Source organism: Lepisosteus oculatus, chromosome 29 (assembly GCF_040954835.1).
Source record: "Lepisosteus oculatus isolate fLepOcu1 chromosome 29, fLepOcu1.hap2, whole genome shotgun sequence".
Taxonomy (NCBI): Eukaryota; Metazoa; Chordata; class Actinopteri; order Semionotiformes; family Lepisosteidae; genus Lepisosteus; species Lepisosteus oculatus.
The window spans coordinates 2,364,589-2,387,239 of NC_090724.1; the positions used below are offsets into that span (position 1 = coordinate 2,364,589).

At 41.9% G+C, this 22,651-nt stretch overlaps 1 protein-coding gene across 8 annotated transcripts in view; it reads left to right on the forward strand.

Annotated features, from left to right (window-relative positions):
- Nucleotides 1-22,651, forward strand: part of nfic (nuclear factor I/C) — a 217,052-nt gene that overhangs the window by 92,780 nt on the left and 101,621 nt on the right. For all 8 annotated transcript variants that reach the window (XM_015365452.2, XM_015365457.2, XM_015365455.2 and 5 more), the window contains exon 2: nucleotides 5,138-5,669. In XM_015365452.2, the coding sequence (XP_015220938.1) occupies nucleotides 5,138-5,669 (532 nt within the window). The remainder of the gene's footprint in view (nucleotides 1-5,137; nucleotides 5,670-22,651) is intronic.

Sequence of the window (22,651 nt, forward strand, 5' to 3'; positions counted from 1 at the left end):
GACAATGACATTAGTATATATGTTTAGTAAATATGACAGATTACATTTTATATTATCTCTTCATGCATCACTTACCATATGTGATGTGATTAATTGTTTGAAGACTTTGATTAGTGTAAATGAAAGATAGCTTGTTTTTCCTCATCTGAATTAAGTTATATTAACAACAGTCAAAGTTGTTATAATAGTAGATTACCCTAGGGGAGGCTTCACATAAACTGTTTATACTGATAATACACACATTAATACAGTACCTTGCAACAATACTCAAACCCTTGCACAATTTTCACATATTGTTGCATTAAAGCTCGCCGCCGTGATGCCTTAAAGTAGCAATTAATATTTGTTATATGTACAACATCCTCCACACATTCAAAACAAGTAAATAGATAATATGAAAGAAAATAGAAGAGTCTTGATTGTATAAGTATTGGAGCTCTTTGCAAAAGTAAATTAATTTAGGGGCACAGTATTACCTTAATGAGCCACACAGTTAGTTGAGAAGCCTCTGTCAGTGTGAAATAAAAGTAATTCACATATTTCAGAATCCATACCTGCCTCTGTAAGGTGAAAATCAGTGGAAAGACTTGAAAACTGCTGTCCATCAGATTCTCAGGCAACTTGAGGGAGCTTGAGCAACATTGCTAGTATGAACGGGCAATAATTGTGAAAGCTGATAGAGATATACCCAGAATTTCTGTGGTGGCTTTAATTGCTGCCAAAGGTATTGCTATCAAATATAAGAGTTTAACAGTGAAACCAATATTGTTCCGTTTTTTTTCCTCTTTAGTTTTTGATTTTATTTATTGTAACTTATCTTGCCATTAGAGATCATCACTTTGACATTTGACCTTCAGTGTTTGCATCATTTTGTAGTTTCAAGTAATAGAAAGCCATAGGAGGGGACTTTGGCAGTAATTTTATCATACATACTGTATTCAACAGTAAGTGATCATACTGTACGTGTCCTTGTTTCAAGGTGTGGTCTGTGGGTTCATCATCTCTATAGATAGATTATATTTTCCCTGAAATCCAGTCATTTTAGCTGCTGGTGCTGGAAGACTTGGATATTGGGTGAGGGGAGAGGGCCCCAGGTTGGTATTCTAGAGACGAACCACATTAAACCTTTAGCTCTCTGCTTCAGTGCATTTCCCAGGGAACTCAGGCTTGAATCGAAGCAGATCTGCATGTGAAGTTTCAGGGGGTAGCTCTGGAAAAAAAAAACCTCTATAATGAAGCAAAAATGAAATTGCCCTCTAACTACAGTGCAATGGATTTGAGTTCCCTTTCACAACTATGGAAATGTCTTCAAATCAAGGTTAGAGTCTGAAACAGAGGACTTAATTAATGTTTACTTTTGCCTTAGGAGTGGTTAGTAGCTGTGCCAGTTCAGAATGGAATAATAAAAGAAATTCCAACCGCTGGGGAGGAACATGTCTCTGGGCAGAGTTTTTTTTTTCTGATGCAATCCCTATTGTGAACGTAAACCGTTAAGGAGGAGCTACGAGGGAGGTCTTGTAGCACACATTAAATATTAAATTTCTCCCTGCCTTGAGGAGAAAATAAAGGGGGTCTTGTCGGGTTGTGCTTTGACTTTCTTCCAGGATCCTGTGGTATTATCAGTTTGCTAAAATATACATCCTAGCCTACATTAACAAGGAAAAGGTTTATGTTTACTTAAGCTAAAATGAAAACTCTCCTGCTTGACATGAGCACTAGACCACCAGCTTATTCCATATTCTTTTATATACGTTGCAGTTTATATTATTCCTTGGCAATTGGAAGTAGTTGTGTTCCGTATTTAAGAATTCTGAAGCCCTCATCAGATGGTCACCAGCCAGGCTACATCTCTGGTTTCTCTTACTAGAATTGCTCTGTGCTCTCTGGGTAGCTTTGGTAATTTGCACAGTAACTCTATAGTTTGTGATCCTGCTTCTGCCCCTGTCTGTATTAACCAAAAAAGAACCTTATTTTAGCAGATTTATTTAAGACAACAGAAAAACATTACGCTCTCTTTCACTACAAAAATAGATTCAAGAATCGGATTTCCTGTCAAGAGCAAAATTTGAATCAAAAAGTATTAATTTCAGCCCAAGAAACTTGAGGGTCAGAGAAGTAATGAAATGGCTCCTGTCTGACATTGCGGTGGTTTCTGAGTCATTTTGATACAGCAGTTAATTTTGTTAATTTAGAAAAAAAAAAGACTAAAACCACCTAGCATTTCTCTCCCAAGTTCACCAGGCAGTCTTCTGTTTTTATGAACTGGGTTGTGGCAGATCTGTTTGAGTTGTTTCTTCAGAGAATACAAACTCGAGTAATCTTTTAAATCACCACAGAACAGACTTTCATTGTTAACCTTTTCAAAGCATTCTGGCTTTGATGATTTTTTTAATGCAATCATTTTCCCTGGAACAATTTGAGGGACAAAACTTTCCAGCTCGTCTGTAGTCCAGATTGATTGAATTTTAAGCGTGCCACGTAAATGTTGTTTCAAGGTTTCCACTAAACAGAATGCCTGAAATGTGCAGAACGCAGTTTAGAATTTATCGTTATTGGGAGAATCGTTGGGCCTGTTGGCAGCAAAAGAAGTGTGTAGTCAAATTACTGCAGTGCTTCAGTTCAGATCCACTTAAAAGAGGATGAATTTGACAATGGGAGTGGTTTGATGTTGAAAAATCTGGATAGTTTGAAGTTCCACAATGCAGTGGGAAAGGATATCCATAATATTGAATTATTGTAATTGTTTTATTAATTGGGCTTTCACAGTGTCCATAACGCAGGGCTATTCCAGCTGCAACAGACTTGGTGTGTTCTCAGCCTTTTCTGATCATAGTATGCAATAGATTCTGTCATTTTAACAGTGATTATTTGATTGATAGTAGGGCAGCTAAGAAGTTAATTATTTTTTCAGTAAGATATTAATTTTAACTGGGACAGTGATTTAGTAGGACCACAATTATCACACACTGAAAATATCAGTACTTTATTTGGATATTTCCCTTATAGATAAAAATACCAAATGTTAGCATTTGTGTTGCTTAGGAGTATTGTGAGTATAAAAAATGGGGCCAATATTTTTTAGAATTTATTATAATATTATTATTAACTTCATTAAACATTGGTGCAGTGGAATGAGGAATTAATCTTGTACATCCGAGCTTGTTTCCTCCATGAACACCTCAGCCACACAGCATTGCTGTCTAATTGACTCAACTTTCATGTTTTCCGGAGAGTGGGATTCATTATCAAAAAGTATGGGGATCATGAGATCTCCTGTGACAAGGACAGGACATCTGCTTTTTAAGATTTATTTAAAACTGATGTTCAGCACTCGCAATGTGCACGACGCAGTAACGGCCTGAGACAGCTGGAAGCATTTAAGTTGTTGTGCTGTTGAGTGCAGCACAGAGTGTTTATTGTATGAAAGCTGCAGTGTGCCACAGTCATGTTCAATTTTACTCTCAAGAGTAAGTCATAAGGGACTGCTGGCTACGTTTTCCTACAATGCATCAGCTTGGCAGATCCTTGTGATTGTTTGTGTCCATGACATGCTTTAAAAATGTAAGATGCACGTGTGTGTATATTTATCTTATGTGCTTATACACACTCTCATTGGATAGAATATTAGGAACCCTCAACCAGTGTTGGTCCTCAGTGAATGTGGCCAGTATTCCACCGAGTTGTACAGTGTTTGCTGCCCAGTGCTATCACATTCTGCTGGCAAGCTTTTGCCATGGGGTTGTGAAGAGAGCACGTAGGCTTGAGCTGCCTGAGTTTCTGTTTTCAAGAGGACTGAGATCTGGGGTTTGTTTGGAAGGGGGAATGTACTGAAGGACAGGCCCATTACAGGGAGATTCTAGTCACTTTATGGGGATTTACTAATATTTTGGCCAAGAAGCATGTGCCAGTTATCCAGATTTTAATTTTGAAACTGTTAAAGAGTTTAATAAATTCACTTGAACTCTTGGCAAGTTGGCTGCAAGCAAAACGTTTTTCGTATCTCTTCAAAACAGAATGTAACTTTTATAGTACCACTGAATAAGAGTATAGAGAGGCTATATAAGAAAGGTTTCATGGTTAAAAATTTGAAGATAGTTCAGTGAGTATACTAAAAATGAGAAACATCTGTAGCCAGTGTCTCTTTAACTTTATTCTGCACAAGAACAGATCCCCCATCCACAAGGAGGAATATTAAAATCATTTTCAAATCATATTTCTCTGTAGCTCAAGAACTGCAAAATATATTAGGTCACTTTGCAGTAGCATTTTCTTTTACAAATTACTGCTTAATGGACAATGGAGGAAAGCATGTGGAAGTAATTAGTGACACCAAATGAAAGTTACTGAGCTATAGGTCTTTAAACAGTCAAATAATTACAACTGGGGAGTTCTCTTAAAGGCATACAGATGTATCTTTAGTTTTTTAAACTTGATACCATAAAACTAAAGAAGTATGACTGGGTGTTTTGTGTTCAGAAAGCTTCTTATATACCCGTTTTTTCTGCAGTATATAGTGTAGGACATAGGGTAAATGCTTAAGAAGACTTGGAACCTTGCTTCTATTTCACATAAGTATTTACTTAACATTTGGAGCAAAGTCAGTGATGTTATCAGCCACTTTAGAGTTGTCTTTATCTGTATGCCAGAGTTTATAAACAAAAAACCACCTTGTTTTCGTGTCAAGAACATTTGGGCTTTTATCTGTTATTCGTACTAATGTAAAGAATGATTTAATTATTGTACGTCTCAGTCTTTATACTGTACGTGGACTGCTTTTATCACAAACCAAAGCAAACCCTCGTCTTAGAATTTCATCCATGTGAATCTGTAAAAATAACAAAAATAAACTTCTTCAGGGAAGGAGCAAGTAAAGGTTTATTTCATGCTGAAAAGAGAAGAAAGGAAACACAGCGTTTCGGCCGTGGAGCCTTCTTCGGGTGTAAGAAAGACTGGGCAGTAGTAAAGATCAGATCTTTGCTGACTGCCCTGTCTTTCCACAGGGAAGTTGCGTGATGAACCTTTAAAGCCAGTTTTAGAAGTACAATCCACAAAAACAAATGGCAGAAAGTAGCTCTCTGTCAGCAGATCCAGTGTGATTGTTATCTGAAAGCCTGTCTCCCTCCGGTTCCCCCCCCAGGATGAGTTTCATCCGTTCATCGAGGCCCTGCTCCCTCATGTGCGGGCCTTCGCCTACACCTGGTTCAACCTGCAGGCGCGCAAGCGCAAGTACTTCAAGAAGCACGAGAAGAGGATGACGAAGGACGAGGAGCGGGCGGTGAAGGACGAGCTGCTCAACGAGAAGCCGGAGGTGAAGCAGAAGTGGGCCTCGCGGCTCCTGGCCAAGCTGCGCAAGGACATCCGGCCGGAGTGCCGCGAGGACTTCGTGCTCTCCATCACCGGCAAGAAGCCCTCCTGCTGCGTGCTGTCCAACCCCGACCAGAAGGGCAAGATGCGCCGCATCGACTGCCTGCGGCAGGCCGACAAGGTGTGGCGCCTGGACCTGGTGATGGTCATCCTGTTCAAGGGCATCCCGCTGGAGAGCACGGACGGCGAACGGCTGGTGAAGGCAGGCCAGTGCACCAACCCCATCCTCTGCGTGCAGCCCCACCACATCAGCGTGTCTGTCAAGGAGCTGGACCTGTACCTGGCCTACTTCGTGCAGGAGAGAGGTAAGGGTCCTGTGGGGCAGGCGTTCCCAGCTGGATGTGAAAGCTGGCCACGATATTGAAATCGCTGGGGAGAGGGCACATCGGGAGGGAGCAGCATGTTTTAGAGCTAGAGGCTTTAAACTTACACCTGCTGTCGTTTTCACAGCTTTCTGTATTTCTGCAAAGGGTGACGCGTTGGAATTAAGAGACTGTGCGCTTGCCGCAGCCCACTCATAGTAAGCAATGCCAGCCTCTGCACTGATGTGACTCTGGACATTCCTGGTTCCGTGTGCATGGACAAGGAAACAGCCCTTGATCACAAGTACCTGACTGTAAAACTGCAAGGCAAGAGTCCAGAGTGTTTGCAGCACCATGTGCTTTGTAGGAGGGGAAGCTCAAGTGAAAGGCTGTTGCAGGCTGGCTTGTAATACTTCGATACCACGCGTTGGAAATATCATTGTATTGGGTAATTCCGAAGGTTAACTACAGTTGCGTCTTTTGTGATGTTTTTCTGGAACTTAACGTAATGTGTGTTTCTGATCTAGGCAACCACAAGCTTTTCTCTGAAAAGTGCAACACTGTCCCCCTTTTACATAAGAATAAAATTCCATAAGTGTGCAATAAATTCTTTATTAGTTATTATTAGTAGTATTTCAGGTGGGTAGCTGCGTCAGTATCCGTAGGCTGCAAAGGAACAAGTAATAGGTTTATTCCATGCTGAAAAAAAGAAGAAAGAAAACACAACGTTCTTCAGGTGTGTTCAAGGCTCCACGGCCGAAATGTTGTGTTTTCTTTCTTCTTTTTTGGAATAAACCTCTTACCTGTTTATTAGTAATATTATTAGTTTGATCTCCCAGTCACCCCATGATATTTTCTTCCCCTACGTTTAGTGTCAAGAGAAATAGGTTTAGAAGACAACTTGTTTTTAAGGAGATAGGCCGATGCAGGCTCAGAAAGATTTACTGTACTTTGAAAAGTAATTCTTGTTTTTCTACACAAAATGATGCTAAAAGGTGTGAATACCATCCTCAGAGGGTTCACTGTGGATCTGGAGGAATGTGTGAAGCACTTAGACCTGAAGTCATCCAGCTAACCAGCTGACAGTGTCAGTGATACCTACTGAGGGTATTTAAGTGGAGGTCTCCGTGTTCAAACAGAGTGTAATCTTTAAATAAGGCTGCATTTTAAATATAAGGGCTGGAAAACCACAGCGCAAAGCCTTGGCAGAATAGGAAAGAATTCTCTTGAGCCAAGTTTACTGCAATAAATCATTTTAAATGAGATTCTCTCCAGCTTGAATGCCAGCTTTAGAGATGTGTTAACATTTACAGTGTCATATATATATAAAGGGGTGTAGCCTAGTAGTCAGGCAAATTTAGATGCCAGCAGAGGCTTTTTTTTCAGCTTCTTAGGAGAATTGTAATCTGACTTGAGGGGAGGTATTTCACTGTATTCAGCCTCTGCAGATTTAACTTCGTAACCAGTCCATCAGCAGCTAGCGAAGAGCGCCTTTTATTCGTTTTGTGTCTTTGCGGCACTCTGTAGATCCTAATTCACTGAAATTCGCAGGGAAGGTGATTTGAGTGGGTAGACTAGAGAAAATAAGTAAAGCATTTCTCAAAGGAACAATTTTTATTTTGTATTTGGTGAGATCAGTCCACTTGTCTTTCAGGAAATCATCCGAAACTGTGGCCTGCTGTAATATTAGTACCAGTCGGATTTGCTTACCGCATGGCTTGTGAACAGTAGCTTCTGGTTTACGGAGTAAAGCTCTCAGACGTCTCTGACACGGCTTTGAAACCTGTTTTTTTATGATTCTTCCATAACACCCCGGTGGTTTTGCAACATGTCACAGAGCCCATTCTAACAACCTTGTGTGGAAGAGAAACCAGGGTCTGTCCTGGAGTCTGTGCCTGAGGCCCAGGCGGCCTTGCTCCAGGGGCATACGTGGAGACATTGGCTCCTCTGCACGTGTTGTGGAGCTCTGTGTTTGCAAACGTAACCCCATGTCTGTTTTTCACTCTAGCAGCCTGCTTGGCACAAAGCAGGGCTGAGGGCTCTGCAGTGTCCCATTGTCGACCATGTACAGTGACTCAGCAGGATCTGCCTAAATGGCTTCAGTTGGTACAATAGATAATAGAGACACATGTCTTTACCTCGGTATGATTTCCTTTCCAAAGACAGGCACTTTTATATCCAGGCTCTGCAAAAGGATCCGATAAGACAGTATCCGTAATACGGTGCAAAGCAGGGATCATAGATGCACAGCTTGTACTGCTTCCTTGTACTGTGGACACACACAGCTAATCTGTAACTTTCACAATAGATCTACTCATGGTCACTACTGTTGACAACTGTTAATCAGCATAATGAATTGAGCAGTTCATTGAGATCTGTTCCATAAAAATCACTGCACCTGCTATAAAAACATGTCATTTTCTTGATAAGGAGTTTGTGAATTTGTTGCAGTTACAAGTGACCGGTTTGTTTTGATGCATATATCCAGAGGCCACAGTGCCACATGTGTCTAGTGCTGTGGTTTGTGTGCGATGTACCTTTCTCACATGGTAAGTGACTTTGAAAGTCTTGCGTTTGCCACTGTGTGGCTGTAACCTTTCTTATATGGGTGTTGGTGGTTTTTCCCCCGAAAGTTTTTTTCCCATAAAATATTTTTTTTAATTTATTGACAAAATCACAACTTGAAGCATTTTGCGTGAGATTAATACTAAAAATTCTCAATCAGCGTCCCATTTGGCATGAGAATGGTGTATAACTTCAGAATTAAAACTTTGTAATATACAGTAAGTTTAGCTGCAAAAATAAGCATATCTACAGAATTGCAATAATTAGTAAAATGTTTATTTTACAGCATTAGATCAGGTTAGCCTTGAGTTAGAAGGCTCTGTCCATTAAAAAGACAGAACCAAAGCTTATTGTTACCTGTTAGCTAGGATATTGTGTAAATGACATCATTTTTTTGTGCACTGTAGAACAGTGTGATCATTCCAGATCTTATAAATGAAAAGAAAAAACTTTAAAAAAAATGGTCTGTATATTTTTACTTGTGGAGAAAGAAGAACGGGCAGCACGCTGTTTAATGTTGTTGTTGGTTAAAGCGCAGCTAATGGGGCAGTGAGGCGTGGAGTTGTGATAAGGCTTGCAGTGCTCGCGTAGGAGCAGCAGGGAGAACGGTCTCGGGGATGAGGCGGGAGAGAGGGACGGAGAAGCACGAGCAGTGGGCAGCCGGGCTGGTTCCTTCCTGTGTGTGTCGTCAGCAGCAGCGATCTCTCCGGGCGACTCCCCTCTGCCACTGACGTTCCTCCCCCATAACCCCCCTCCCCCCCGCGACCTTGACCCCTAGACGTCTGGGTCACCCAGGCGGCCTCCCAGTCACCTGACCTCCCTAATAGCCTACAAACCCTTGGCTGTAAATACTCTGCTGCTCTGATAAGGAGCAGTGGGCTTTTCACTTTCACTGCTGGGGAAGGGAGGGGGGGAGAGAGAGGAGCGAGTGAGCAGCCCAGCAGTTGATCTTAAAGGCACAGCACGCTCTCTTTCACAAAGATCAGCTGTTCCTGTCCTGTTGCACCCCCCAGATTTACATAAGGGGAGAATGCTGAGCTCTGTTGGCACGAGACAGACTCAACCGTGTTTCTGACCAGTCTTTTGTTTTTTTTTTCCTGCTTTCTTGAAGCTCTTGCAAATGAAGCAGCGTCCATGACAAAAGGTCTTTGTTTCAGTGAATGATCCAAGGTATACAATGACAGTTTCTTTAAGCACCCGGCAAAGAGGACAGATTCAGCACAAGACTCACCAACCTTGCTTCCCTGAAAACTGGTGATTTTGTGTTGTTTAAGTTCAATAAGATTAACATTTAACTTGTACACTGTAGCTGCAAGTCATTTTAGGGATTTACTTGCAATTTTAAATATTGGCCTCGACGGTATTTCAGTTAAAAAAAAAAGTGATTTTTTTATTGTTAAACTTGCAAATTACATCTGCAAGTTTGTGAAGTTCAGGCTCTAGTGTCACCGAAGTTGACAATTATTTTAAGTAATTATCTAATTAGTAATTATTTTACTGATACACAATGTATCAGTAAGATAATTTTACTGGTCTCATGCATTCCACAGCCTTTTCTTTAAAATATAATTGCAAGTTTAGACAACGCTAGTTTTAATATTTGCTTCATGAAAAATGGTGTGTGTTTTTTTTTTGGGTTCAAAATACTGTGTAGGCCTTTGCTGACTGGCTTTATCAGCTTAATAGGTAGAGCAGGATATATTTATCTGCCTGAAAGCAGCAGTCATTAGCATAGCCTGGGGCAGGTGGACAAGGCCAGGCTTCAAGCTCTGAGCAACCTACACATTCCTGCTGCTTCTTATAAATGCTTTGCCTTGTGTGGCAGACACAATCAAAAACACCACCTGCAACTGAATGTGTACTGGGAAAGCAGGCACCATAAAACAAATGTATATCTTACACACTTACATTTCAGAAATCCAGTCCTTCTGTAATCTGGATGTGCCCAAGATTTCGTTCGAGAGGAAATATCTGTGAATGAGGCACAGCATTTCTAAACCTGTCACGTCAGCCAGCGTGGAGGCTGCTCAAACAGCTGTAGACTGTTTCCGCCTCATGTGACAAGGTTCTAATGCACTTCTGTAGACGATCCAAAGTTTGCTGCTCTACTTTTGTCTTAATAAATGGTGTTAGAATGGTGCGTGCCAGCTTTTTTTCCCTCCTCATTGTCTGTGTCTGACCTTCCCCTGAACTTTTGTCTGAGGTGTAAGACAAATGCATTTCAGAGGCCCTAGGCATTCTTATATACACATTGTGGATGAGGGGGCGGGTGTTAGTGTTTGTCTCAGTGGCTCAGCAGCAGAGAGGACACACAAGTCCAGTTCGAGCAGGGCCTGGGATGTGCACCGGTTTCTCTGGGCATAGCAACTTGGTAAAGACCCTGTGGACAAAGCACACTAATAAGTCACAGATAGTTCAATATATTTGATAGAGGAGAAAGGGAGAAGTAAAGGCTAATTCCATGCCAAAAAAAATGCAGAACGAAGAAACTGTGTTTCTGCTGTAAAGCCTACTTCAGGTGTAACCTGAAACGTTGCATTTCCTCTTTTAGTTACAGTGTGGAGTTAAACTGGTACCTCTGGGTTTCTGCGCAGTCGCTTAGAAAGGCTCTTTTTCTTTTGGTGAACCACATATCTGCTTGTGAGGCTCAGAAAGGTGCTCTGTGGACTGGCCGCCTACCTTGTTTTCAGTATTCAGTGCAGGGAGAGGGTCGTTGTTTGCACTACTAAACCGTCGGAGGTTTCTCACAGACCAGTGAGATTTCCCACATCTCATTGGTCTGTAGGTCCAGGCAGGCCTGAGCTGTTCAGCCTTGCTCAGTAGCTGAGACCAATCCCTGCACCACCTTGCTAAGTAATCGATTTGTGCTCTCTCTTAATAAATACAGTCGATCTTCATTTCCATCGCCTGCTAAAGTGTTCAATTAAACAGGGAGCGTGCCACCCTTCCCCACCCAGCTTTCCTTCTCAGCGTTGTTCTCTAGTCTTCCCTGGTTTTAGCGTTGGTAACAGGATGACGGAGGCTTGGAATATTGAGGACTGCAGAGTCTGAGCCAGGAGCGTTTCCATTTTTGTGACGACGTCTAACTTCTCCCCAGATCCTCCCAGTCATTTTGGATCCTGTACAGCTTTCACCCTAACTTATTTTCCAAGCATAAAATAAACAAGAATTTCATTGTAGTAGTTGAAGTTGTGGTTATTCTTTTTGTGTTAAATTGTGGGGAACTAAGGACCTTGTGTTTTCCCTTGAGGATTTTTTTGTAAGCTTAGCCTTTTATATAGCACTTTGATTTCGATAAGGGTACCCTGATAAAAGATTCAGATCATTTAAGATGGGCATTTCCTGGTTGAGACATATTAGAGCAGGGAGGAGCTTATGGCTGTGCAGACTTAGGGACTTTTTAAAAAGTTCAGAATAAATGCTCTTGAAGCAGTTTCAATAATATTACGTTAGCTCACATGCAGGCTCTTTTCAGATGTCAAATCCTCAAATGAAGTGTTTCACTGGAAGTGTTCAATGGTGTTGCAATGTTTCAGTAAGAACAAAAACTAAGAAGGCAATTGATGTTGAGGCTTAAAACACAACATGACATTATGATGTACAGTATACAAATTGATCTCTCATTTGTAGTTTAATATTTTTGTGTGTAATGTTTAGTGGTATAGATAATTTTCAGAAGTCACTTCTGAAATGAGACACTTTATGAAATTAAATTGTCAATTATATAGACCAAAATATTGACCACATTGCTACAGTCAATATATTTGCTGGACAGAGGCTGACAAATAAACCCTGCCACCTCACCCCAAAAAAGAGACACAAAAAGTTTGACCTGTGTCTCCCAAATAACCAAATAATGTTGGCATTAGACCAACACAGTGTGTTAAGTGCCATAGAACAAATAGTGTTCTGCCCGTTAAGGTTTACACGGCAAAAGGAGATCGTTGTGTTACCCTGAGACCCACGCAACTGCACCCAACCCCCCCACCACAAACAGGAGAACCGTAGGGGAGGCTTTGCAGAGAGAGACTGAACGAGAGGGGTCACGAGTGAAAGTCAAAGCCGTTGCAGCTTTACGGTAATCGATCTCCCAGATCGATGCGATATGACTCGTCAGGCAGAAAGGAGGGATAGTGCTGACTAAATGGTCTGGCCTCGAGAAGTTTCACGAGGGTGTGCGCTGTGGGTGGGAGGAAAAGACAGAGGGAAATCAGACTGGGTAGGGAAGAGAGGGAGAATGAAAACAGATCTCTCTGTCTGTCTCTTAATTTATATATCAATTCCCATGATTTTCATAAAGTCTGTTGTTTTTCTTCTCCTGACAACACTACACTTGGAGCCTTAAAATCTTTACTGGCGCTGGAACGTTACTTTGAACCCGTTACACCTTGGAGGGCAACATCTTTATTAAAGGAAGCATAATAGTTGGATGATCTGTGTATGATCTTTGTAAAAGCATTGTTTTGATGGAATTCCAGCAAACAAAATCCACATGGGTTGCCTTAATTAATTTCATTGTGTTGTGTAAGTAAACAGAAATACAGTTTTATGCGATGCAGTTCTAATGTCAAATGTTAAAATGCACCTTTGCAGAAAAGGAGACAAATTGTGCAAGCTGCCTTTGAAACCATTATCCAGTAGAAGCCAGTTTGAGTCATTTTTTTGCTTGTGTCTGAAAAGTCCTCGCCATTTGAAAATAAAGGCAGTTGTAGAAGCCAATTTTGGCTTTAGTGCAGGATTTTAGTCTAGTAGCAATGATTACCTACAGACAGTCAGGACAGAAACAAATCATTATGTTTTGACCCTGGGAATAAATGCTGGCCTAGGTCTCCAGTGAGGTATTGACTTGTGATTTCACCCAGTAGAACAGTATTTTAATTACTGTGTGTCTTTTAGGTGCTTTACTATAAGTGTCGCATCATGCTCTTATAGTAGTCTTGTATTTCCGATGAAGGCAATTTTAGAATAGGAATAAACAGATAAATGCAGGCCAGAGGCTCTTGAACCACTGATCATCTTGTACTTGTACCCATAGCTGAATAAATGCTGTCATAAAACTTTAATTTTCACTCAGGTGTGTCAGTACTGGATCTCAGAAGGTATCAAGATCAGTAAGTGCTAGAATTCATTTGATCTCAGTCCCGGTATGCCAGGTGTGCCAGTATGTGTGTCACAGTAATGATGGCTCTTGGGTCCTGCATGCCATTCTGGACTGTAGTGCCTTCTGTCTGGAGTTTGCATGTTTCCATGGGTTATCTCCCACCTGCCAAAGATAAGCTAGGTTAGTATCTCTACAGTGTTCTCTGTACTGGCCTGTGTGTGCCCTACAAGGGACTAGCATCAGCATCCCATCCAGGCTATAGTCAGGCCTTGGATTTCTGATGATGGACGAATGCTTGTGATTCGAGGGATAGTGATTGGCAACAGGTATAATCTGAGAGATTTGGAATTAAAAATTATATATAATAAAAAAATACTTCTCATGCATAGCCTCAAGAGATGTTTTGAGCACCCCAGTCAGCTGTTAGTGATCGAGGTTTAGTGCTGTACTGTGATATTTGACACCGGATTAGCATCATCACAAAAAAACCTCATATCTCCTTTTAAACAAGCTTGGTCTCAGGCAGCCCCCCCCCCCCCCAAAAAAAAAGATTAAGCCGAGTTTTACTATTTTAAGGCTGTGCTTTCTTTGTGTGCCTCATACTCTATAGCAAGGATTTTATCCTAGTGCTTCTGGGCCTCTTTCCAAACTCGCATCCATGCACTGCTAATAGAATTTTCAGGATGTTTGGGTGCTTGTTGTAAGGCAGGTGTAGTAATATAATGTGCTGTTTCGAAGTTGAACATGGCATTAGACCAACACAGTGTGTTAAGTGCCATAGAGAAATTCTAAAGTGCAAAAGCAGGAGACATTTTCTAGAAATAAAAATACATTCTGGACTAAAATGCGTTGCGATACTAGCGATACTAGTGTTCCTCAGTCTGCTACGTGATGGTCAGTTGTCAGTGATTGGATAGGTGGTTTACTGCTGTAGTACAGTGCATTGTAGGATCACAAAAACAACCAAAAAACCAAAACTACAGTGAAGGAGTAAGGGTTAGATAAATGGTTAATTTTTTGCATACATTCTAAACCAGTCTTGTGCAATTTCCTGCAGCAGTGATATTTTGCACCCCAAGCAGGTGCAAACCTTCAGCGATTCGTATGATAAAACAAAAGAGCAGGTTTATATAAGCAATCGAAAGATAAAATGTCGAGTTCCTGCAGCATTTTCAATGACACGGAATTAACTTGCATGGTTTAGAAGTGTAGCTGAGCCCTTGGCCGAAGCAGACCTTTTCAAAAAGGAATGTGTAAGGAAGCAGGATTTTTTTTTACAAAAGCAGAAATATTTCCTTTCTGTAAAAACACCGGGATTATCCAGAACTAGCCAAGGCTGGGTCACACTGCATAAACTCCACTCCCTGCATCCAATCCATATGATACACATTAAAAATGGATTGGACTGGAAAATGATGAGGGGTCTGTATCCAAAAACCCCAGGAAATAACTTTCTGTCCAAATGTTTGCACCTCAAGTCATGCATTGAGGCTATTGGAAGCAAGGGGTTTTGCAGCAAAGTGCATTAAATTGGTCCAATTTTGTTAATCGAAATATTGTCATATTCATTAAGCTTTATTAATTTTTGTTAAGTAACCTTTACTGGGTGCATTTACCTGCATGTTGTATTTAGTTAAAGGGGAAATAAGTTCATAATGGTCAGAGATTTTGCTTTAAGGAAAAAAAAAAAACAGGTTTCTTTAGTTTTAAAGCAGTGAAACAGGAGGAAAAAAGGTTTATTTTTTACCAGAAAAGTAGCCGACATGAAAATAAATGTGCTCGCCGAATATCAGAAGTCACCTCATGCCTCATTGCACTTGGCTCTGTGTCAGGGAATGTAGTGTTCTTTACGTACCCTACACAGCAAGCATATGGTGAAAGACACAAAAACTTTCAAGCTGCGCGTCTGAAAGCGATTTCCAATCCAAACCTTCTAAAATAATAAGCTAATTCATATTATGTAACTTATAGTGTCATGTCCTCCACACAAAAACAATTTCCTTTCAGGGTTTCTGTGTCGTGAGATGATCGCTGATCAGTAAAGGAAGCAGCGTTCAGGATTCATAGATTCGGGCTGGCCCAAGTAGCCTTCTACAAGTCTGTTAAGAGTGGCTTGAATTGTGGAACCATGATTAAAGAGCAGCAGTGAACTGTCGGGGTGCATAAAAATGTTGTAACTATTGTGAGATGCATCTAGGAAATGTGGTGTTTAGGGTAGTATGTTGGCTCTTTATTTATAGTTGAGTGCTAAAACATGCCTGGACCACATTTTGTTGTTTTATTCATGTACAATAAAAAGAAATACTGAAATAGTCTGGCAGACTCGTGCACTCCATGCGCACTGAACATTTTGGTTGTCGCCGTCTGTGTTTTGAGACCTGGATTGTTTTTAAATAGGTTTATTATTAGTACCGCAATGACTCTCAGAGCTAGGTCTTGCTGGGTAACAGATATGCCCTCACTTTTTGTCTGCGGCACCTCTCAGACACTGATTGTATTCGTGGTGAGCCGCTCCAGTGGTATCTAACTGATAAGCAAAGAAGCACCTCAGCTGATGTGACAAGAGTGTTTCTGTGAAGTTACATTGTAGCGACCGGTCTGGGATTCACCAAGACTGCATTAGCTGTGCTATAAATGGGTTGAAGTGGTGCCTTTTGTGCTTGCTTTTGAACTGCTCAAAACTTTAGCTCTTTTAGTTCAAGGTCAGCTTGCTGTTCAGTTCTTAGGAAAATGAAAGCGTGGGGTCCAGCGGATATATGCATTTACTGTATGCATGTGAGAGGTGACATACTGTAGGAGGAGCTGGGATACAGTCTGTGCAGAACTTCAGGGTGTTTTTTTCAGGCTTGAAAGGGGGAGGCGGCCGCAAGCCCATGAGCTGGGAGCCCCGGGGGACGCCTGCGCCTCTCCCCCCCCCCCCAGCGGCACGCGGGCCTGTTCCCAGCCAGCCCCCTGACCTCTCCCCCAGCCATCCATCACGGCGCGGCAACAGGAGGCCGATTGTGCAGCAGGAGTGCGGGCCAGAGCGCAGCTCCCAGCCCGCCGGCTCGGCCCGTCTGGAGTCGATTATTTCTGTGGCAGCCCCTGTGGGATAAACAGCCAGGATTATTGTTTCACTTCAGTCGCAGAAACAAACACTTTTCTGCGAGCGCCAGGGGCTGTCAAAGAGTCCGAGCACACGGAGATTACTGGGGCACTGGAGGTGGCAGACTGGTGACAATGGGCAGCCATGTCTGCTACAGGGAAGAACTGGGATGGGGTGGGGGGGGGAATTAAATTGCCTAAAAATGTTCAGACCAAAGAATTTTTTAAGATTAACAAACCATCTGTTTTCCAGCTATTATTTATTGTACAAAGTGAAGCATTTCAATAGCACCTCGAGTATCTCATGATACACCACAGAGAATTATTAAATATTTAGATTACTCATCTATGAGCTTTTTTTTTTTACGAGAAAGGACCTAATTGTGGCTTTTTGTTAAGCGAGGGAAATGTCCCTAGTTTCACACAGACACGGTGCATATTCAAAACAGCCGAATGAGCTCAGAAGAGAAATCTTCCACCTAGAAAAACACACTAGGAAACTCTTTGCTTTTGTGATTTTTTTAAAACAAGCTCTTTCAGACTGGCCCCACACTGAGCATATTTGTAGCCCAGGAGCTGGATTAGTGCAGTGTTATTGCAGTACCAAGGATACATGGCTTTTAAGTTTTCCCATTTGGTTTTTCTAAACCAAGAAGATGGATCAGTTTTCAAGTACAAATGCGTTTGGTGCCTTCTAAATGGAAACCTGAATTAATAGCAGACTTTAACGTTGAAGCCTCTGCAGTTCGGAGTTGACAAATTGTAATTTTGCACACTTGTGTGTATGCAGAAACATGCATTTTAAAACTGTATTATCTCCGTTTTGTAAACATATATCTTTTTTCAGCCCATCGCAGAAGATTTGAATCATAATTTCTGAGAAAAACATTTTTTTTTATCTGCAACTTGCAAAAAAAACTTTTTTTTTCCACACAACACAAAGCATTTTATCAAATCTAAGTGAGTGGTAAACTAAAACTGTGGCTTTTTTTGGTACTGATTTTAAAGAACGTGTAATATTTTACCGTAACCATTACGCAGTTATTGTAAAATTAACCTCCAGTTTGTGCAGAAAGAGATGAGATGAACGCTGCTTATAGTCACAGATAACCTCTGAAAACAAATCTGTCGGAGTCCCTGTAAGCATCCCAGGACCAGATGTGACAGAGTACTTGAAACAGTCTGTTCTGTGTGTGATAGCTTTGTGTATACCAGCACCATTATTTGGTCTGAAATCAGAAGCAGCAGAACAATCACCAACTATCTTTTATGCAGTCGGAGACTCTGGCAGCTTCGCAACAATATCCATATGGGACGAGGCTGCAGTTTCCTGAAGTGATTTGTATTTGTAATACCTCTACATGCTTTCAGCGTGGAGCAGCTGTGCTCTTTATCAGTTCCTAATGGGGGAGACAGTGCAAACAGCTTTCATATCCCAATCAGCAGGCAGTCCTTTTAAGGGCTAATTAAAAAGCTGACTGATTTTATTTGTGTTCCAGTGGAAGCCGTGCTTGCTGCTTGCTGTCCAGCCGGGCTCTCGGGTTACTGCTGTGGCTGTTCCCCTCGGACGAGACACTGGGGAGAACGGAGGCTCAGCTGGTCAGAGGGAGACGGAGCGAGAGGAGGGGAGGGGGGGGGGGGCTGGAATACTGTTTGCGCTGGGCGTTATTTGCATAGCTGCAAAGTCCGCGTGCTTTTGCAGATCGGGAAAAGTTGAAATGAAAACACGGTGTCCGCAGGATGAACCCACAGGGGTTGAACTGGTGTCTGGGGGAGGTCGGGTGAGGGTGGTGGGGGGGGGGGGGTGTTTCAGCACGTGGTTGATGACATCAAAAGCCCCTTCTGCCCCAGGGAGATAATGTCTTGCTGAACTTGAACTTTCAATCGAATACAAGGGTGAGCTCTCCGCCACTTTCCGATTAATCACCTCGTTAGCACCTCAGCTTCATTTCGGGAGCTTTACTGGGAGAAGACAGGTGCTTTCACTCGCACTTTGCATATACCGTTATCGGCTGGCAGCATTTTCCTGTCTGTGGAAAGCTGTTACTGTGTTGTAATAACACCCAATGCTTTTTGAAGCAAGCTGGCCAGAGATTGTAGTGGCACCTGTAGCCGGTCGTTGGTGTTTCCCAGTAACCAGGACACCAGTTTTGGATAGCCAGTTTAGGGGGAGCAGTGGGGAGTGGTGTTAAGGCTTTGGGTTTGACACCAGAAGGTTTTGGTTCCAGTTCCGAGTTGGGCACTGCATTTGTACCCTTGAGCAAGGACTTTTACTTTGATTGCTTCAGTAAAATGCCCTGCTATATAAATGGGAACTCTGTATTATTGTTATTGTAAATGAGAATGTGTTCTTAATTGACTTATTTGAATAAGTGTTTATTATAATACTGCATTACTGTATACTGTACAGTTTAGCGAAAAAGCATTCAGATTTTCTGACTTTTAGCATATTTTCACCACTAAAAGTTAAGTTTCATGTGAGTCCTAGTGATATATAACCAAAGGTTGTTGCTTCTTTCATTTCTTTCGTGAGCTAGGTCAGTCAATATCCAGTGTCCCTGTATCAAAAAGTGAATGCTCCCCTAGTTCAATCCATTAATTTAAAGGGATAACTGGAGCCAGCTGCGTGACAACATTATTAAGCTATCAGGGCTCATTTGGGCCTGCTCTGCTCTGTGTAAGATGTACAAACTTTGGCACTCAACATCACAGTAAAGTTCTCACCACCAAGAAGTTATAGGCAAAGTCTATACGATCCTAGAAACGTCCTGGACATGCGGATCACATATTGTAGTGTAATGTGGCATGGACTTCATATAACTGTCTCTGTGAGTCGTCATGAGAACTAAAGAAAAGTTGCAAACGAGTTGAGCTCATCTCTACTGACCCCAGGTATCGACTTCAACAACGTGGCTGAACAGCTTGTTCCTTCCTCCTGCGGCCATTTGGGTAAGGAACTGCCTCTTGTTCTCAGTTCTGAGGGCATTTCCACATAATGGTTAAGGTATGTTGAAGGCTTTAAAACATGTGAGCTTCTAGATCTGGCCTTGGTCCATACCAGAGGGACCATACCATAGAGACTTTGATTGCAGCAGCAACATGCTCAGTAGGTAGCTGCTGTATTTTACCTACTCAGTACAATTGTGGGTCTTAGACCTTTGAAACTGACCACGACAGAGTAGGGGTGTAAGACAATAGCAGAACATTTCTCTTTACTTTTGTAGCATTGTCATGGTGATGGACAGCCTCAAAGAGGTGGGCTCCAAGGGTCCAGTCGGTCTCCGACAGTCTGATTTATGAGTATCAGGGGACGTCCCTCCTCTCCCAAAGAACTTTTCTAACCTCTCATTTATATTTCAGTGTGCAAGTGCTGAGTCATGTCCATTGTCAGAGCCACATGGGTCTTAATGCTTTAGAATTAGACAGTCAGCTGTATTTTCAAAAACCAATGAGTGGATTTTGAATAAAGCACCAGGTTTTCTTTTTTGCAAGCCGTCCTAGAGCAGGGCTCTCCAATCCCACTCCTCGTGACCCCAGTGTCTGCTGATTTTGGTTCCAACTGAGTTCTCCTTTACCTAATAACTTAAACTCTTAATTATATTACAAAGCTGCGGGTTTTAAGCTACTTGTAATCCTAAATGTAATAGTTGATTTGAAATCTCTAGCACTTTCAGGGCAGAAAACAAGATGGTACCAATTCATGAAATTATCAGCTCACTAAAAGGTTTTCTTTAAATAATGAGGAGCTGAGCTGCATCAGAAACCTGCAGACAGTAGAACCACCAGCATGAGGATTGAGAAGCTGTGCCTTGGGTGCTTACTGTTTGTCTTCAGCAATCCTCACTCCATGTATAGTGCTGCTAGTCAGTAGACCATGGTGGTTCTCCAGAGTCAGCACTCAATGGGCACCACAGGAGCCCCTCAAGTGAACCATTCCTGCCAGGGTACAGATCACCAGATTCATGAAACCTTGTGGTCTTTTAGATTTTGTGCAGCTTTTGCACCTGCTGTCACAGATCACAGTGAAGCACCCTTTAGTCAGCAGGTTGGGTGATGTGTTTGAGATTCATGAAATCTTGTTTTTTCATGTGAGCAGGGGGATATTTTTCTTCCAAATGTAGTTTGACGTTTTAGACTGTATGACAGCAGTACCGTCCTTGGGCAGATGTGTGATCTCGAGTGCAACTCTTTCAGTTTTGCTTTTCTATTTTGTATTAGTTTTTGTACAGTAAAATGACTAGTTTTGCATTCATTTCCAAAGGCAAATTGTGGTTTTGCTGTACTTTTTAAAATTCTGAGCACTGTTGAAGGTGGGAGTCATCATCAGATGCAATGATCCTCTGCCCCATCAATGTTTTTTCTTTCTGATTATATGTTCTAACAGGGAGGATGTTTGTTACCAGACTGTGCACTCCATCGTGTTTATGGTCACAGTTTGTAGAAGTGCACGTGAAAGAGTGTTTGATTAAGCACCTTAAAAGACGTTAAAGGAGTGATGTACTGCAGCAGATCAGGGATAGGTGAATAAAAAGAGACTTGTAATATTTGTAAACCAAGAGTCTGCTTTTGATTTTAGCAAGCGTTTTTTTTAGTTTACATTGACGATATTATCGTGACTGGAAGTCTAAGGGGAAATACCTGTGGAATGTTCTGCAGTTAGCTCTGGTAATTTCAGAAGCCAGCCGAACTTTTAGCCACAGGGTTTCGCTCTGCGTGGTCAGTGTGGTCACTGGCAAATTGCATCCTGACTATAGTGTGGAGTAATTAAACATACATTTGACACTAAGGGAAGGGGAAAATGGCTCAGGGCAGAAATTGGAAAATAAAAGCTTTCTTTTAGTATTCTTTTGTGAAGATGTTTCCTACAGTAGACCTTTTAGAGTAATTGTAAGTGAGCCATATCTGACCTCCAGGAAGAGGCCTAGATGTGGTCAGTTTGTGGAGCAGATGTAGCATGCAGGGGGTTGTTTTTTAATGTTATGGACAATGTTTTGGCATTCCGTCTTTGAATGCAAGTTTTAATAAGTTCTTTAAGTCACTGCTTTTTCTTTGTCCTACTGTGGAGTTTGCTCACTTGTTTTGTAGACATCTCAGTCATATGCCTTTGTCTGAGTACCTACCACCTGTTCATTTTGGAGAAATGTTCTAGTCTGAAATGTCTGTAGAAGGTTTATTAGCTTTTATATGCTAGTATGGAGAACAAATACTGATCTGTAGATGTGTTCGAGACATGCACTATATTAGGAGGGTAAATGCAACAGCATCAGGAATGTGGGACAAATGTTTAATTTGGCACACTACGCCGAAGACCGTTTTATCTTATTTAAAATGATGAAAGGGGTGTCTGTGCTCCAGATCTGCCTTCAAATCAAACGTTGAAGGCAGGACTCTTGGTGCTGCTAAGCAGGACAGCTGGTCCCTGTGCAGGAGCCCCTGGCAGGTATAGAGGGGAGAGCTGATCAAAGGCTTGGGACGAAGCAGCAGAGCAGTTCGGATGCAGTGGAGCTGTGCAGCATGTGTGCGCCGAGCCACTCACGGGGAGCTGTCAAGCACTCACTTTCAAAGACCCAGATTCTGGCCTCATTTCAGCCCAGAGTGGAGCTAATGTATACACTGAGCTCTAGATTCTGTCTAATGTGCAGAAGCCTCATGCATTGGCTAATGTCACCATCTGGAAGCATAAAAGGTATCAGAACGTTCAAGGATAGCTTCCCTATGGCACTTGTTTGTATTTATCCTTCACTGCACATTTGACAGACAGCACCTTGTGTGAAGTGGCTGTAGGAACATGGCATATGTGACAGAGAAGATTCTTTTGTATTACTTTGTCTAAACTCCTTTTCCTTTTATTTAACCAGTAGACACTGATGTATATATATAGTATTTAAGTCATGTTTGAAAGCTTTAGAAAGTGTTTTGAACTCTGGAGAACCTTTGAGAGAGAACTAGCAAATTAGGTGTATCAATACCACATCTCACTGAACCGCCCCTGTTGCCTCAGGTGTATTGATGCGTCTGGGAATTCTGGTTCAGGTTCTGTCTGTGCTTAGCCCCTGGTCTTGGCTGATTGCTCACTGGAAGCTGTGTGGGTCTTCTTGTGGGACACACACTCGAAGAAGGCTCCACAGACTAAATGTTGTGTTTCCTTTCTTCTCTTTTAAGCATGGAATAAACCTTTACTTGCTCTTTTGCAGCCTACGCATGCTGACACAGCTACCTACTTGCACTACTTCTT